At 44.2% G+C, this 17598-nt stretch overlaps 1 protein-coding gene across 1 annotated transcript; it reads left to right on the plus strand.

Annotated features, from left to right (window-relative positions):
- Positions 1-14082: 14082 nt before the first annotated feature.
- Positions 14083-15385, plus strand: LOC124184346 (cuticle protein 8-like). The gene is made up of 3 exons (XM_046573937.1): positions 14083-14160; positions 14537-14771; positions 15105-15385. The coding sequence occupies exons 1-3, from the start codon at positions 14149-14151 to the stop codon at positions 15242-15244; spliced, it is 387 nt and encodes a 128-aa protein (XP_046429893.1). The 5' UTR covers positions 14083-14148; the 3' UTR covers positions 15245-15385.
- Positions 15386-17598: the final 2213 nt, after the last annotated feature.

The raw sequence follows: 17598 nt of genomic DNA on the forward strand, positions 1-17598 counted from the left end.
GCCAACAGCTACAGCATCCGCTTCATAAAATATGATTTACATAATACGAAATGGAGAATTGATTAACGATATTAACTCAGTCGAGTCGGCCTTATAACCACTTCTGTAATCAACCTTTGAATTCGGTCTTATTATATCTTAACTGCAAATCAATGCTTCCAAGTTGTATCTCGGATGTAATCCGATAAGATACCCTCCACATTATTGGTTAAATATGTCGTATACATGATGAACATAATACACGTATCAAGGTAGTAGATAGAAAACCTCTTTCCACCAGCTTTGTAATCAACAAATTATATCACACGACAGACGGAGGGTGAAAATGTTTTTGCCATAGACCCAGAAGAATATTCACACCGGGTAAAATAATATAATCTCCCGGCGATATCTTCTTTGACGGTAAATAATTATCACGAAGCTTTACATGTCACACCACTTTCATGGATACTAATAAACGGAAACCTTACTCACGGCGTGCGTCAAGCTGTTCCTCTGCAGCGATGGTAAAATACCCCGTTCTACCCCCTGGGGAAAAAAAGCTGCCATGCCCGGAGAAGCTTTCGCCTTCCCCTCGTCTCGTCTCGGCTCGCCGAGTCCGTCGACGAAAACCGTGCGGGGCTCTCGAGAGGATGAATCTGTGGAGAGAAAAAGGTAATCGGGAAAGTTAACAAACCCGTGAACGGTCAACGGGGGTGTTAAACACCCGACGCATCGCGCGGATTCGATGTTACAAAATGCAATGAAATTATGAGGGAAGGTGGGGCTAAGAGGAAAGAGGAAACCGGGGATGCGCATAATTATGCCAGGAGATGACGGGGAACCCATTACCCGCACGACATCCAGAAAATAACTTTACTCCACCGTGGATAAAACTTGGCAAAATGTTTCCGTGTACATAAAACGCGGGGTTAATTCGCAATCATCAGCGGGAATGCAATTCTTGTGCAAGGTTCAACGTTACAACCTCAAGGAAAATATTGCAATTATAAATTTTCATAAGCATAAACGCGCACCGCGGTTGAAGGATCGGCGTCAACTTTTTGTGAACGGTTTGATAAAGTACACCGCTGAAATTGGAACTAAATCACGAGGTTGTTACTCGATATATTGCAATAAGCAAACGTCGAGTCAAAGAAGTCTCACGGCAAAGAATGATATGCGAAATAGTGGATATAAATTTGTTAAACTTTGGAGACTGACTGTTGTTACGATAATATCGGTTGGCCGATGAACCCCAAATTAGACAAACGATTAAACATTTGACGATTATTATATCGGCATCAGCCGTGCCAGGGTGTATAAGGGGTGTGTACGCAACTTCGTTACGATACGTGGGTACAAACAGGCCAAACCGAATCATTGTTCGTTTGAAAAGCCATAAAAAGCGGAAAATATTTATATCCGACAAAGGCTGATGCGAGCTTCCGGAAGGGTGGATTCTCGAATCTTGGTACTGGCTGGGGAGACTTGACAAATTGTCCAAAGAAATTGGCAAACAAATTGACGACAGACCGCAGTGAGGCGGAACGGCGAACAAGAAGAGCAATATGGCGCCGACCACAACACCAGGGGTGCGGACAGTTCTCACCCTGGAACGCAGTCAGCAGAAGATAGCCGAGATCAATCAACGAGCCGGGGTCTCGGTCTTATCTCGTGTATCGAGGACTGCTCGAAGGACTCGACGGACTGCCGGCCTCGACTCACCCCGACATCGACTGACCCGGGGTCGCGGTTTCTGCCGTTCACCCTTACGGTTACAAATGGGCGAAACACCGGAAGCCGTCTTGACCGACCCGCCCGACCACCGATGACTGGTTTAACGCTTTGAGCTTTGCTCCGATGGTCGAATTCTGTTGGAGTCAAGTTGCGGATGGAGGGTAGGTGTATTGGTAAATACGGTGCAGTGAACCTCGAAAGTTTCCAGAACGGGGCGGAGTTCAAGTTCCGAATTTTGAAAGTTCCAAAAGTGTCTGATTACCAATTATTTGATAGCAAAACTTGAAGTGAAGAAACAAAAAAGTTTCGAATGGTTGCAAGCCCGGCGGCTCAAAGTTGCGAAATGCAAGAATTCGAAAATTGAAGTTACGATAAAGCAAAGATTCGAAAAGTAAGATTTCGACAGAGAAAAATTTCGAATATAAAAGTATGGTCGCACAGCGTAGTTTACCCAACGAATGGGTGCAAAAAATAGGCAGAACCGAAAATCAGAATGACCAGGATAGCTAACGTAAAAATGTCCAAAATCCAAATCAAAGAAAGCTCAAAGTGGTGAAATTTCACCAAACCAGAAATTCACAGAACTGAAAATATTCGATCATTCGGAATTGCGATGTTTCAGATTTTTCGGCATGTTGTTCTTTCGGAACTCTGAGCGTAACGTTTCGGACCATTCGAAACTTTGATGTTCCGTCAAAGCTCGACATCTTTACTTTAAGTTTCATCATCATAATATTCAGAATTTGACGCTTCCGGAACTTTTCAAAATCGGAATTTCAACCACGGCCCTCCAGAATCGAGAGAATTCATCGCGGCTTCCAATACCGCAGAATGAATATATGTATTATCTACCGCAGCATGTAACAATCGACACCGACTTTCGGTCTTTGGCATGCTAATCACGCCGACTTTATGCGCCAGTCAAACAACGAGTCTACTGTATCTGCTCGGTTGAGCCTCGGGGAAAAATTCCAGGTTAACCAAATTTCGGCGTTTACGAAGAAGTCCAGAGTGTATTTCCATGGGACTCCGATTACTCGCGAGTCGAAGAGAACCGTAAAAGGAGAGTTTGGAGTGTAAAAAAAATTTCTACCAAGCAGTAGAACTTTAATAATGATCCAAGTAGTTATTCTAGTGTATAGGGAGTAAAAGCACGCGGCCACATTTCGCATAATCGCAGCTTTACTGTATTGTAAGCTACTATGGATGCATGCGTGACGTGAGTCCTGTACGAACATAGAAATTGTACGATGAATGACGTAGCGTCGGAGCTTTGCGTCACGTTTGCATGACTGGCGAACTACGTACATGTATAACTTGGCGTTGCAATGAAAATGAAACGGGACCCGAAGCCGTATTAAATTTACTGCTCAAAGCGCGTTGTCCTAAAAGGACGAGCGATGTGCAGGACTGCTGCAACGGTAATTCGAACCGTGCGGGTAGTGCAGGATATATATGTATGGTATAAGCTCGTACGAGCTCAATAACATAAAAGTAATGATAAGTCCGGTCCCATAAAAAGAGCAATTTGTGTTGCGAGCTTAAAAAAAAAAAAAAGAAGAAACAATGATTGAACGTAAAAGCTCCATAATTCAAATTACTAGTATTAATAGGTTAGCAGAGGTTACGGATCATTTCGGAAAAGAGACGCCTCAGAGCTGCTCGCTATTTTCGATTTTTGCCGCGTCGCATCCTGTATGGCTCGATATTTGCACGTTGTCAGTTTTTCACGCGTACAGCATAAATTTTTTTACTTCAATCGTTCTCTGTAATAAAACCACTGGTCTCAAGTTTATAATAAACGAAAAGCTGGTTTCCCTCTCACTCTCGCTCAAAACCCTAATTAATTTTTTTTTACCCTTTTTTTTTTTGTTTTGTTTTGTGTAGTCTTTATCAACCGACAATCGAAAGGATAAGAAAGCCGTACGCAGTTCATACACCACGTGTATCAAAACTGTAGACCGGTTTGTCGGGAAAAGTAAAGTTTCGCGAACAGCAGCAGCAGCAACGAAAACAGCCGTCTTACTTTTGTGCTTTAATGCGAAAATTAGGCGAGCTAATGTCGACATTTATCTTCAAGATTTTAGCGAGCCGGGGGCGGGAATTAAAATGTAAGTTTTATTAAAGAAAGTTGAAAAATAGCCAGGACACGCAATACATTATATGTATATGTACGTACTACATATGTATGTATACGTATGTACATAGTACAGTATAGGTGTACAAAATATATACCTAAGCGGGTTATTTGTACACGCCTACGCGTAACCGAGTCGAAATCAACTGCAGCGAAAAATTCTGAACCGAAAGGGAGGAAAAAAGAAACAAGTTGTTCCCGTGCAACAAAAAAGTCAATCTGCTACACACCGAGTCCGACACGATAAGCAGGCGTAAGATGTTTTAAGGCTAAGATAGATTGGTCCGGATTTTGGCAAAAAACTTTGAGGTAAAAGTGTTTCACGAGATCCAAAAGTTCGCGACTCTTCCTTCCGTGTTGCCATCATCCTCTTCATTTTCCTTGTTTTTCTTCTCAGGTTAAGGTTATCTTTTTGTTTCTCCCCCCGCCCTCCTTTCGTATTTTTCATTAATCGAATTAAGATGGCTAAAAAGTTTTTCGCTCAGACAAAGAGAGAGAAGAAATAAAAACCGCAAACGTAATTGAAAATTTTTAACATCTAATTAACCGTCCGAATCCTCTCTTGCTGCAAATCGAGTGCTACCCCTGTATAATACATGCGTGTAGCTGTATAATTTTGGATCCGGCGAGGAAACTTCGGACTAGTAGCTGCAGGCCATACGGGTTTGCAGTTAATTCCAACTCGGTCCAGACTTGAGAGACAAGATACAAGACGCGAATTTCATCTGGGACGTCGAGCGGAGCTGCAGGGAAGAGAACGAGAAGAGAGAGAGAGAGAGGGAGGGAAAGAGAGAGAGAATGGAGATCGCAAATCAAAATGTGGTTTTGACTCCGTCGAGTCTTCCTTCTCCCGGCATTTCTAGGACGATGTTATATGTGCGGGCGGAGAGCGCGGAGCGAAGTAGCGTTAACCGCAAGACAAAGTGGAACCCGGCGAGGATTCCAAAAACTTTTCGAAACGATCCGACGAACCCGCGCACGCGGCCAAGTTATACGTGAGTTGAGAACAACACTTTATTCTTGGGGCCTCGTTATCGCTACTATAACGCGTCGGTGAGTACGTTTTTGACCTTCGCAGGGGGCGACGAAGAAAGCGCGTTGCGATTTCGCAACGGAAGTGCCACCCACGGACGGATGAGTAATTTATATACCTACGCGTCCTTGCACGGAAAACGAAAAACGACCGGATGTGACGAACTCCGCAAGACGTTTTTTTCCTTTTTTTTTTTTTTTTACCTCGGCAGGTAGAAACTTACAATAGTGTTAATATTTTTTTTTCTTTTTCTCCTTGTTCGCAAAGAGGAAGAGAAAGAAAAAACGTGGAGGAAAATAACTGCTGCGCCGATAGTCGTTGGCTTCGTAATTTTTCGGCTCCCCACCGTTGAACCATTTCAAGATAATGAAACGGTAAAAACGAGGGAATAATACAAATGGAAGTACGAAGACAAAAAAAAAAAAAAAATCAAAAACAAAAACAAACGGCAACCCCCAAGCTTTAGTCTGGATTTCTCCTTTCCTCTCCCCAGAGAGAGCTATACAGCTGCGACATCTGTTAATTGCAGTGAAATCCGAGGGATCTGTATTATATAGATATAGGTATAAATGCGTATATATATACTTATATAGTATGCATATATAATACACATCCACGGGGTGACATTGGAGGAAAAAGGAGGTGGCTCTTATCGTTAGTCGACGCGAAACGTCCCGACGCTTTCAAACCATTGTTATTTACCTCGATGGTAATAATAAAAAAAAAAAAAATGAGTCGAGATAAAGGGAGAGGGAGAAGTAAGTCGAGTAATTATACTAATACAAGAGCAGACGTTTTAAAAGGGGTACGGGTATAGGTGTGTAAGAAGTTGAAAGTCGCCGGTCAACAAAATACAGATTCGGCGGACAAGCTGAAATTATTTCCATTGTTATAGAGTATTAGCACCGATAATCCTCACCGAATCAGTAATTGACCGTAGTTCCATCGAAATGTGTATACTCTTATGAGAGAAATAGAATAGTAAAAATTTTTCAAACTTTGATAAAAATATATCCTATAACCTTGAGTCAGGATGCTGGTAAATTGAAACGAAACCGAACTAGGAAGATCGTGAAAGCCGAGTGACTTTGCTAAATAATTGTAGTATCCGTTCGTTTCAACGTAACGGGATGCGTACAAATCTGTAGCGAGAATCAGCGGGATTGAAAAATATTCGCTACGGCGTGGGAGGCAGGTAGAAACTGTATCGTTCGTACCAAATGGCGTACAATGGCGCAGGTGTAAGGCACGTTTACCATTATACTATACCTATGTCGGTGGCATGGAAACAAAAGCACTGGAGAAACGTGGTTAGCTAGACGTTGCCGCATGCAAATAACAGTGTAATACGAAAGTACGACGACGAAAGTGAGGAAGAAAAGCACGCGTAGGTATACGCGAGTTGATGAAGGGAATACGTGTACTATAACGACAACATCGCGTGGGTCTGTATCGCGACAAATATTTGCGCCATCGTGAGATGATGGAAGAGCGTCGGATATGGCAAAGCCCGCAATGGCGACAAGGTATAAGGTATCAATTACGCAAACCGCACACCAAGTGGCGGAGGACTAGGGCAGCAAGTTTTCAGGAAATTCGCGTAGTAAGTCAAGCCAGGGGACACAGTGGAGACCACCGTGAACAATAACCTGGAACTGCTTTCATTTGCATGTGAATCGTAGCCGGAGGGTGCGACAGTGGAGACGAGAGAGAGAGAGCGAGGAGAAACGAGAAACGAGAGAGGAGAGAGAAACGTACCCGTCGGTACGTACGTATAACGTAGGTACGCGTATACCTTCATAATATATGCATATATGGATTACGGAGAGAGAAGGAGAGAAAGAGAGAGAGAGAAAGTCTCTGAATTCAATATCACCATCCCCCAATCCGGGTACTACGGACGCCTGGGTTGTCAGCGTACCTGTCTCAGTGAAAAAAGAACGGTTAAAAAGCGTAACGACGTACACGAGACCAACGAGGCTTAGTTACCCTGCACTATAAGCCGTCGGAAGGGAGTCGTCCAATCTTGATATCTGCAGGACAGAAGGAGGACGAATCATAATGTCACTGTAATAACGGGTGTTAACGAGATGTGACACCCTGACCTTACAAGGGATTTCAGCGCTTTTATTAGGCTAGCTATTACGTCGGTATGTACGACACAAGCGTGAAACGGGGATGGTTGTATACACGGTGTATAGGGTGCGGATATTATACTTGGACACCTTCAGGAGGCAGAGTCTCGACTTGTACCGTGGATTTTCTTTGGTCGAAATCCAGCGAAAGGAAGTCGAGAAGAGCGAGGATGCATTCGGTACGTCAATAAGAATGACAATCCAATCACCACGTGCATTGAAAACTCTTGAGCACCGGCGTACGAATATCTGGATAGAGCTGAAGATGTCGAACGATCAGTGAGACGTTTCTCCTGACGAAGTTACAGTGTGATCAGTGTAGAATCGGTTGTCGCAGTCGAGGAGTTGGATCAACCGTGTACAGCACCGATTGGAAGAGCTTTGATCTCGCTGTAGAGATGTCGTCGCGTGATGAAAGCTTGTATCGCAAACTATCGGATGATCAGCAAAAATGCACGAGCGAGAACAACGATTGATCCCGATGGCTTTGGAACCTCTGATTTTTCTCCCTTTTCTCATCATACACTCCACAGCGATTCTCAAAAAGCGTAAGCGAGTGAACTCATCGGTTGTGTTGCGGTGGAGCATGAAAGGCGTGGTTCATCCGCGTCTAGGAATAATCTCGAAATCCTCCACCCTTCCACCCTTCGGTGAGCTAGGTGAACCGCGTAAAATAGAAGCCACACGCACTCTGCAGGCGTTCCAAGGTGAAAGGGTAAACATACACACTTAGCATCCCAGTTCAACGTGTAGGGATCCTCCGGCTTAAATTACGAGTTAATTAAAGTGTAATTACGATCCAGTCACAGCCCTTGAATACTCCCTTCAATTGCAGATATACTGCGGGATTAGGTAGGTAGGTAGAAACGATATCTGGGGTGTCTGCCGAGTTGCACGAACCTCTTATACACGCTGGCTTGTTCATCTTATTGTTAGCAGGGTTGAACAGGGTGGATAAACGAAGAGCGAACACTGCGAGGAGGACTCTCTCCCTCCCCCCTGCGTTCTCTTTCTGCGGATAAGATGTAGGTATTTACGTAGACCGGTACATATGTAAAATCCAGGTTACATATAGCAGTGTAGATGGAGATTCAGGCACGAGAGGACGAGGCTTCCCAATTTCATACCGAGATGAGAACCAATTAAGTTGTATCTCGGAACTAACTAACAGACTAACTAGCTCGCTCCTTCTACCAGGTCTCCATCTTGCCAATGAGTCAGATTCCTCGCTGACCGCAACCGCCTTGGTACTATCCTCTTACAGTTCACCGCTATCTCGCGCTCGTATACCTATGTATATAACGATACACCCATGGACTACATCGTACGTCTAGACAAAAGGAAATTGCAGAGTGTACGAGGCAAGGAGTCGCGTCAAAGGCGAGGAAATTTCCCTCCGACGTATGGACAAAAAGTAGGAAATTAGCTTGGTGGGTTCACGTCCCGACATTCAACGGAAACAGAGTCAGTTGATGTCTGAAGCCGTTGAGCAGATGGCGGTGTGATTTCACAAGGTATTCTACAAGTTCTTGAATATCGAACAGAGGTACAAGTGGTCCAATCAATTGTAAAACGCGTTCATAGAAAGGCGCAGCGAGCCGATCGGGATGATTGATGCTGTTTCGGCAAGAATCCGAGAAACGCGGTAGTGAGGAGACACCCTTACCTGACCGAAGACGAAACTTCTTAGCCGGGATGATACGGGCATTCGAAGCTCGGGCTGGAGGGAGGAAGAGGAGGAAAGGGATGAAAACCCCCGGCAAACAGAACTATTCATCTTTATCCGAAAACCGTATCTCCGCTTGGGCGGATCAGGGGCGGGAGGGGGGGGGGGGGGGGGGGGGAATTTATCTGACAATCCAGGCTCCTCCTCGAGTTCCTCGGTTGCGTTCAACAATGGCAAGGACTGCAAGAGCCAAGAATACGCGGAATGCAACGTAACTATCTATCCGCGGTGCGCAAGTTTGCGCGTTGCCGCTGGTAGGTATAATATCCAGCGACGAGGCATACCTATAAGGGATGAAACGGCGCCGCTAATCTGCGCGGATTTATCCCCGGGGATCTCCGACGCAAGTGCCTTGCTTATCCCGCAATATTGCCGGGATTGGTTGTGGCAAAAACAGAACGGTGGAGGAGGAGGGAGGAGAGGAACCGCTGCGCCGGCATAAACCGATATGGAAAAAAACATTCGGAAGCCCGGCACGCGATACGGGCGCACTCGATTAACCCTCTGGGAAACGTTTCCCGCTCTTCAGCGCGCCTCGGTTTAATCTTTATATCTGTTAACGGTAATTTCTCTTAAAAGTGCTCTTCGTACACGCGCGCTTCACTCACGAGAGCTCGGTTAATGGTAGAAAAACAATACGGCGCCCGCTACGAAGGGGCTTCAAGTACCCATACTCCAAGGATACAGGTAATTCACTCGATCCTTATCGATATATCGACGCGCGGTATTTCCGTCTTTCGTCGGCCGGCTCGTGGAAAAATAACTTTATACAACGCGTCGGGCGCGAATATTCAAGGAGACTAGAGAATTCCATTTTCCCGGGATGACCGGTCATCCGACAATCTATGCATTAGTAATACGCGGTCAGAGCCGCGGGTCTCTATGCATACCTATTATTTTTACCCATACATTTAGAGCAGCGGAATATTTATTCATTTCAGAACCGAATGCCTTGATACATGGATACGCGTAACGACGTAAATAATACATTATTCGATTCGTTTTGATTTTCCTTGCTTCTCCTCATCTCCCGTAATTTTTTTTTTTTTTTTTGGGGGGGGGGGGTGGGTTTCTTATCCCGTGCCGAGGATTGCTTGCCATTTGACTTTCCGAAATTAGGCTGTACGTACTTAAAATGTGTTCTTTTTTATACGACGATACGATTCGCTGCATTGTTTTTGCCTGCAGGAATCTACGGGCAGCAGAAACTTTCCTTCAGACTTTCACGTTGTACGCGCGATAATCTGACGTAGTACGTGTAATGCTCTTTAGTCAACGTAAAGAAACAAAACCGTACTGTAATAGTATAGATATCAGCGAAAAAACTGTACAGTGATTGCTTACATATCTCAACCCTTTTTGTTTTACACTGGAATTTAAAAATTAGCAGAGTTAGAAAAATTCTCCGTGGCTTTTACGAAGAAATTTCCCCTGAATCAAGTTTCAAATTAATTGAACCGCCACTAGACCCGTCCCATTTTTCATTTGAAACAACTTTAAATCTTCGTCATTACGTTAATTAAAAAATGAAAGGTCAATTCTATTAAGTTTACTTGAGATTGATTAAATAACAGTTTCTACAACGAATGCGTTTGAAAGCATATTATCATATTTAAATGCACCAAGTTGGAGTGCAACAATACTCAAACAGTGAATCTGCGCGAGTATAAAAATTAAACAATATTTAACGAATCGTTATAAAACGAACTTGCTTGGGGAAGGCTTTGGATTTAAATTTTAAACGAAAACCGCTACCTGTATCGACACGTATTACACACTGTACACACGTACGTTTGCAAATCTATCGATGCCCACGCGCGTAAAGGGTGGGATAAACGTGGTAGGCAGTACGGATCCCATTTGCCGGTTGGTTAAACTTTAAACAAGCCCAACGGTATAAAACGAGCCGCAAGATTTGACCGGAAGTATATTGTGTACGTGGAAATGAAAGAGCCGGGCGAAACAACGGAAGACCGAGGGAGAGAAAGAAGCTTGGTATTCCGGATCGCCTGGAAATGTCCGACGAAATTTCAAGATCTGGCTGAGCTTATAAACAATGCAGGACTCCCAGGACTCCCGGGATCCTCGGTAGGGTTGGTTTATTATCTGGTTAGGATGTGTCGCCGGGCGTCCCGCGCCTCTTTCTGCAGCATTACCTGGTGTTCGCCACCCGTGAAACAAGCCCGTTTCGCGGGGTTCGCCGAACCACGGAAAATCTTATATTCCCGACAAAGATATTAGAGGCCCGAAGGATATTATGCCGTGTTCGGCTCTCGACCGAGAACAAAGGTGAGCCGCGAGGAGTTTACGGGGGAAAAGTGCGGCGGATCTTTTCATATTATTTCTATGGCGGAGAATAGGAAGAGGGAAAACGAGCCGAGAACCGACGAAATTGAATGGCAGAGGAAGGTTAGAGTTTCCGTTCTCAACTCCTTCGTCCTTCGACTCCGAAACCGTGATGGGGGAGGGGGGAGCAACTAAGTAAGTACAACATGTGAGCAACAAGTCAAGATTCCCCAAACTTTCCCCATACAATTTGATTAATTATAGCGCGATTGATTACGGATATTGTACAGGCTCGGAACCACTTGGCAACACATGCTAGTGCAAGTGAATCTGCGGCAAGCTGAATTCCTGCTCCCTTGATCGCTTGTTACAACGGCACAGAGTGTAGGGGTGGATGTGTGAGTTACGGTGAGGGTAATTTGAAGGGTTCTTTAGGTTGAGATATTGCGGAAACCTATATGACTTCAGGGCTGAAAGTTCCCTGGTACGAAAACGAGGGTGCAAAGAGTCTTTATCGTAAAAGTTCAACCGTCGCTGCTAACCCCGCCTTATATTTTTACCCCTGACGTATATTGTATTTCTCGGCGCAAATGTGATTCTGTGGTAACGGACTCCTTTCACTTGTGTGCATCTCGATCCGTTGAAATTAAGCAAGTTAGTCGTTGTATGTACACCGAGACTGTGGATGTTTACTCTCAGCGTAGGCCGAAATTTATGAGAGGGTGAGTCGCGAGAAAAATAAATCCATGCGATTTGCCGACTACCAGGATTGCTGCTAAAATACCGAGGCGAGTCGTTCGCTCGTTGAAATAAGAGCACGAAATTACCTGGTTACCGAATACGAAGAGCAACCAATTAGTGTCTGTTTCAAATTCCGAAACAACGGATGTTATTGTTGCGAAACTAACCGATCTAGACATTCTTTCTGAGAATTTCTGTAATCGCTAATTAACAATCAGGTCCGCAGGTTCGTAATTCGATTCGCACGTGTCATCCCAAGAAACCGAATATTCACAGCCTGGTCGTGCGGCGTTGAAATCGTCGTATAATTTAGCCTCATTCCGACCCAGACACTTATTTTCAGCGTATTTTTATATCGTTGGCGTATAGAATAACACCAGAACTACCCTTCATACTTTCAATTTAAAAATACGTATAAAAAGTGTACATGTATTGGTATAAGAAGAATTTCCCATGATTCAGACGAATAGTAATCAATACTGTAATAATTTTGATTATCAAGCAAAACAGCATTCATATTATTCGATTATCCCGTGAAACACGAATGAAAATAATGAATGAATAAAAAATTTCACTCAATGTTCGTAAACTAGTTTCGCACGCGCGCAGACGAAGATTCGACTATGTGGATAACAATGAAATTCTTCACAAGCCGACAAATATACTGCAGGCATCTGCAGACAATTTGTCTGCTCCAACAAATCACGGCTGAAGAAGAATAAAAAAAAAAAAAAAAAAACGTCAGACATCTGCTGCGGCTGACAACTGGAGACATTTATAAGCGGTATTAGAGTTTCTAAACTTACTGTAGTCTTTTTGCGCGACGGTATAACAGAGATGGGAAAAAAGGAAACCGCGTTCTGTGTTATAAAATTGAAGCACGGCACGAGCCATTCGTTTTGTTAATCGTTCGTTTTTCGGACTGGATTTAAGCCGAAGCTCGGCGAGTGGCTATTTGAGAGACTCTTCGGCGCGTCGACAGGCAATAATTAGAGCCGTTTATACCGTAGAGCGATAACAGTGGCGATTTGGAATTTTCCTGAAAGAGTAGCATTAACCGTGGCCCTGCAATTGCATAACTGCACGCAAGCTCGCGTGCAGCTTTCCAATCTTGTTGATCATCGTCGTATCGAGCAGCCCCCTTCCATTTCCCCGTTCCCATCAAGAGCGCCAAGATGCATCGCAAGATTCTCGCCCCGGTTTTAATATCGCCCAACGGCGTGGGCCATAATTTAAGCCGTGACCAGAGGTATAGAATAACGGAAAGACGATCCATCCTGCAACGTTAGTAAGACGTAACCGTCGGCCCGTTATTCCTTTGTCTTGCCGTTCCACGCCCTAATTGCAAGCTCTTCGCCTCATCGAGTTACCCTTAAAGACAACAATTATTCCACCCGGCTGTAACCATTTGTTCCCCGGCTTAAGGCGTACGCTTTCCTACGCTCTGTACAACGTATACTCGTCGATGTGTGAAAGAAATGCGAGAAAAATGGCGAGGGACGCAGCTGGAATTACGGAACCGTAAATTTGTAAGCTTTATTAATATTCCAACCCTCTAAACGGCGATCCAAACTTCATTTGACGATTTGGTGAAAAGTTTCGAATCCGCTGTGAGGATCGACGAAGAAATGAGTACATAAATGTTCAACGAGAGACAGCGCACGTGTTCGTTCGAGTGTAAAGTTTGGAGGAAAAATAAAAATTACGTTGGTAGATTTTTTACTTATTTTCTTCTTGCTTGAAATAGTAAACGGCTATACCTCACCGAACGTTGGGAAAAAATCCATGTCTTCACGTGTGGCAAAAACCCTTTGCATAATAGTGTGCCGGTTGCAGCAACTCAGACAATCAAACGTTGTAAGTACAAACTCGCATAATTACCGTGCGACGGTATCAACGGTGTTACCGATTAACTTTTTACACTGTCCCTAATTTCTCCGCGGCCGAAAACTCCCGGTACCGCATCTTAATTCATTCGTTGCGTTACGTGGTGGAATGCAGAACTCGCCACCGTTGATGTAGGTACGCGATATATAGATCGCCGATCGGACACATCTAGCCTCCGCATATATACGTGAGGTGATCGACAGCTGGGCAAAGCCGATTGTCCGTGACTCGCTCGAGTGGATTAACCGGTGCTTTTTCTATCCAAACTGTTGGATAAGCATGTTTTGTGGTTGAGAGATAGTAAGCATGTATATACTTGTGTATACAGCGCCGATCTCGAGGAGCTGCATCGGTAAGTGTTGAACTTCTTTCCTCGGATCGGCAGCGATCGAGAACGCCTATAAAAGCCGAGCGCTGTTTCAAACGTGTCATTGCATTCGGCGTGATCTTTATTGTTAGTGATAGTTGGTAAGACGGCGGTAAAATGGCTTGCAAAGTGAGTGCTAATTGTAAGATAAGAGTAATCTAAACCCATCCACCTCGCCGTTCCAAATCTCTACTATTTCACTCGCTGCATCGCGTCGTTGAAAACGCACGTGCCCGTCAGATTCTTTCGAAAATCTAACAACAGGTAGTCGAGTGAATCAGGTCTACGATTCAGTCGGAAAAGTTCGAAAACGGAAACATTAACAATAAGAAACGCAAGCTTAGAATCGATAACAGAGTTCAGTACCTACTGATAAGATTAGTCAAAATTTTTCTGGATACACGCTTGATAGATCATCGAGATTTACGGGCTTGACGACGAGCGATCGAGGCGACAGAGAATCGAAGAGCAGTTCAATTCCACAGTAATTACCGTAATTTTCCAGCTTCTCACCGCCATGGCTTTCGTGGGGCTGACGATCGCCGTTTCGGAGGCTCACAAGGCTCACTCCTTTCAACACTACCACGGCCCGGTGGAAGGTCCTGACGTGAAAGTGAGCTGGCACGACCACCACGGGCACGTTCACCACGACTTTGCGGCTCATCCGAAATACGAGTTTGCCTACGGAGTCGAAGACCACCACACCGGTGATTACCATGGACAAAAGGAGCACAGGGACGGTAAGTAGCGTGCCTAGTCGCTTAAGCTCGCGATCAAACACCGGCCGGCGTTAATTTCCAACTTAAGTTATGCGCAAGGTGAGTACGAAACGATATTAACCCGGGATCCCTTGCTACGATAATCGTAACTTCAAGGAGATTTCGGAACGCTCCTTTATTACGAGCTACGGATAAGTCTGGGGATGCGACTTATCGAATATACCGAGAGTCCGTCGAACGAAATGATTGTTTTCTGGATTGTTGCCACGGAATCACTTAATTGTATAATTGTATAGGTAGGTACCTAAGAAGAGAATAGTTTAGGCACTACACTTTTGTTTTGGTAATCCACAGGCCATAACGTGGCTGGAGAATACACCCTGAAGGAACCAGGCGGGAATACGAGAACGGTGAAATATCACGCCGGAAAGCATGGTTTCTTCGCCCACGTGATTAACAGCAACGGAAACGATCACGGTGGACACGGACGTTAATCTTTTTATACGAGCGTCGCGACGCCTGGGCAGCATCCCCGTTGCTGCACGGAAGAATTTCACGCTATCAACCATTGATAATCGCCCGCTTAGATCTTTGTAACAATCATCGTGACTACAATATAATTCATTTGTTACATACATGCGTGTAATGTTGTAATACCTGCCTGTACAGCTCTGAGAATTCAAACGATTCGCTTATACCCACGTGTACGTTTTCACAAGCGAAATATTTCATTTCAACGCCTTCTGGTATCATATACGTATATATATTCATGTACACCACATGCGATTCTGCGATGATAATCAGCAATTTGCAGTAAAGTGCGAACCTCCTCTAACGGAGAAAACCCTCAAAGCCCTCAACTTGGGGCTGAATTGCACCTCCAACTCATAGATGTCGATGAATTAGCATAAGAAAAAAAGTAGAGGGTACGAATTCAAGCATCCTTCTTCACCCGTTTCTCAAGATTTGCAAACAAGGTGTTTTTTTTTTAAGGGAAATACAGTACTTCCTCCTCTCGCAGGAGTTAAGACAAACGTGAGTAGGCATGAGCCCCGTTCAAATTTTTCATTCAGGTTAAAATACCGCGTGAGAGTCTCTCGCTCCTTTCGAGGGAGGGAGAAAATTAGTACCGTATATTCTCGAGAAGTGCTTTTTGCCGTATAATTTAATACGTAGACACGGTACCCTAATTATTATACCTACCTCATGCCTTCAAATTTATATAATATAAACATGATACAGATCTTTATTCCTCAAAGTGGGATAAAAATTCTAACTTGCGTGTTGGAATAATTTCAGAAAATTAGGAAACTAAGTAAATAAACAACGTCCCCGGAGATGTACAAATATATGTATTGTACAAGAAAATGAACAAGCATAGACTATAAGCTGTTTACACTACTGTGGGTATGCATTTATTTGTGTTAGTAATTGCTCGAATCTATCGCATAAAATTCTACACCACAGTAGCACACGGCGGGAAACTTTACCTATCTTTCAAAGACGAGTTGCGGAGAAATCGTTTTCTCCTCAATCATAGCTGCGTGTACGCAAATGAAACAGTCGTACAAAGTTGGCGTACGTCAGCTGCGATGCGAGGAAGTGAAATATAGACTGCAGCAACGGAGGCGTTATATCACACATTTATCGATACAGTTGCGATCAAGGTGTAATAATCGTTCGGAATTCAATATGCAAAAATATGGAGGCACCGGTTCCAATTTCACAATACCTTTATAGATAACGTGTCGTGTTCCGCCCTGTTTCGCGCCTACGTTCAGTATACGGACAGCAGGTGAGTACGGAAAGAGCATGACTACGGAACGAGTAGGTATCGGGGAAATATATTACATATCATAAATCGAGTCGGAACTAGGTGCGTACAATTGTATATTTATATTTATTTTGTTATATAATTTCGGCTGATTGTCAGTATCGTAGAAACAGATGAGAACTTTGACCGTGAATATCGTGAACAGGGGTTCGAATTTATGTAAGTCGCGTGCTTCTGGATACAGGCGGTCTAATAAAACGGAAGCGTAGAGAAATTATTTGTCGAGCAATTTGGTCGTGGAGATAAACAAATGGATGGAAGAGAGAGAGAGAGAGAAAGAGAAAGGGAAAGAAAGAGAAACGTACGACTCGCTGCGGCCGAGGGGAGGATTGCCCGGAATTTCTGCAATTAGGTTAATGCCAAAGTAAAACAGAAAATAAGAGTCGCCCAGCGTAATTTAATTTATAACTCGCAGGGCACAAACCGCGGGCAGCCGCAAAGCGAGTAACATCAGTTACAGCTGCAGTTGTAACGAAAAAAAGGTGAAACAACAGGGTCGAAAAGAAGTACGAAGCACGCCAACCCCCCCGCCCCCCACACACACAATTTTCCATAATCTCGAATTCACCGAGCCAGTAATACAGACCTAACCCCGAACGGGATGAACTTCGTAGGTGAAAATGTCGACCGGATTACTGCAGCTCGGCATGATCGAACAGGATGTAATTTTGCCGTGCCAATATCCGGCTGCATATCTCACTCGGTGAGTTTGACTTGTATACCGTGTATACTGAACAACGTATACAATTTTGCACATCGTACGAGGTGCAAGTCGAACCCTGCACCCGTGGGTGCTCATTTATATGATATATATATGATATATATGTATGTATGTATGTATATGTATGTATGTATGTATGTATGTATGTCGGAATACGTGTCACGCCTACACACATTCATGTCATGGGGGATAATGCGCCGTAGGCACGGGGTGTCATGCGGGATAAAATTTGATTATACGGAAGCAGCTGTTATCGGCTAACGTTTAGTCGGCATAAAGCAATTAATAGGACG

This window comes from Neodiprion fabricii, chromosome 6, assembly GCF_021155785.1.
Source record: "Neodiprion fabricii isolate iyNeoFabr1 chromosome 6, iyNeoFabr1.1, whole genome shotgun sequence".
NCBI classification, from domain to species: Eukaryota; Metazoa; Arthropoda; class Insecta; order Hymenoptera; family Diprionidae; genus Neodiprion; species Neodiprion fabricii.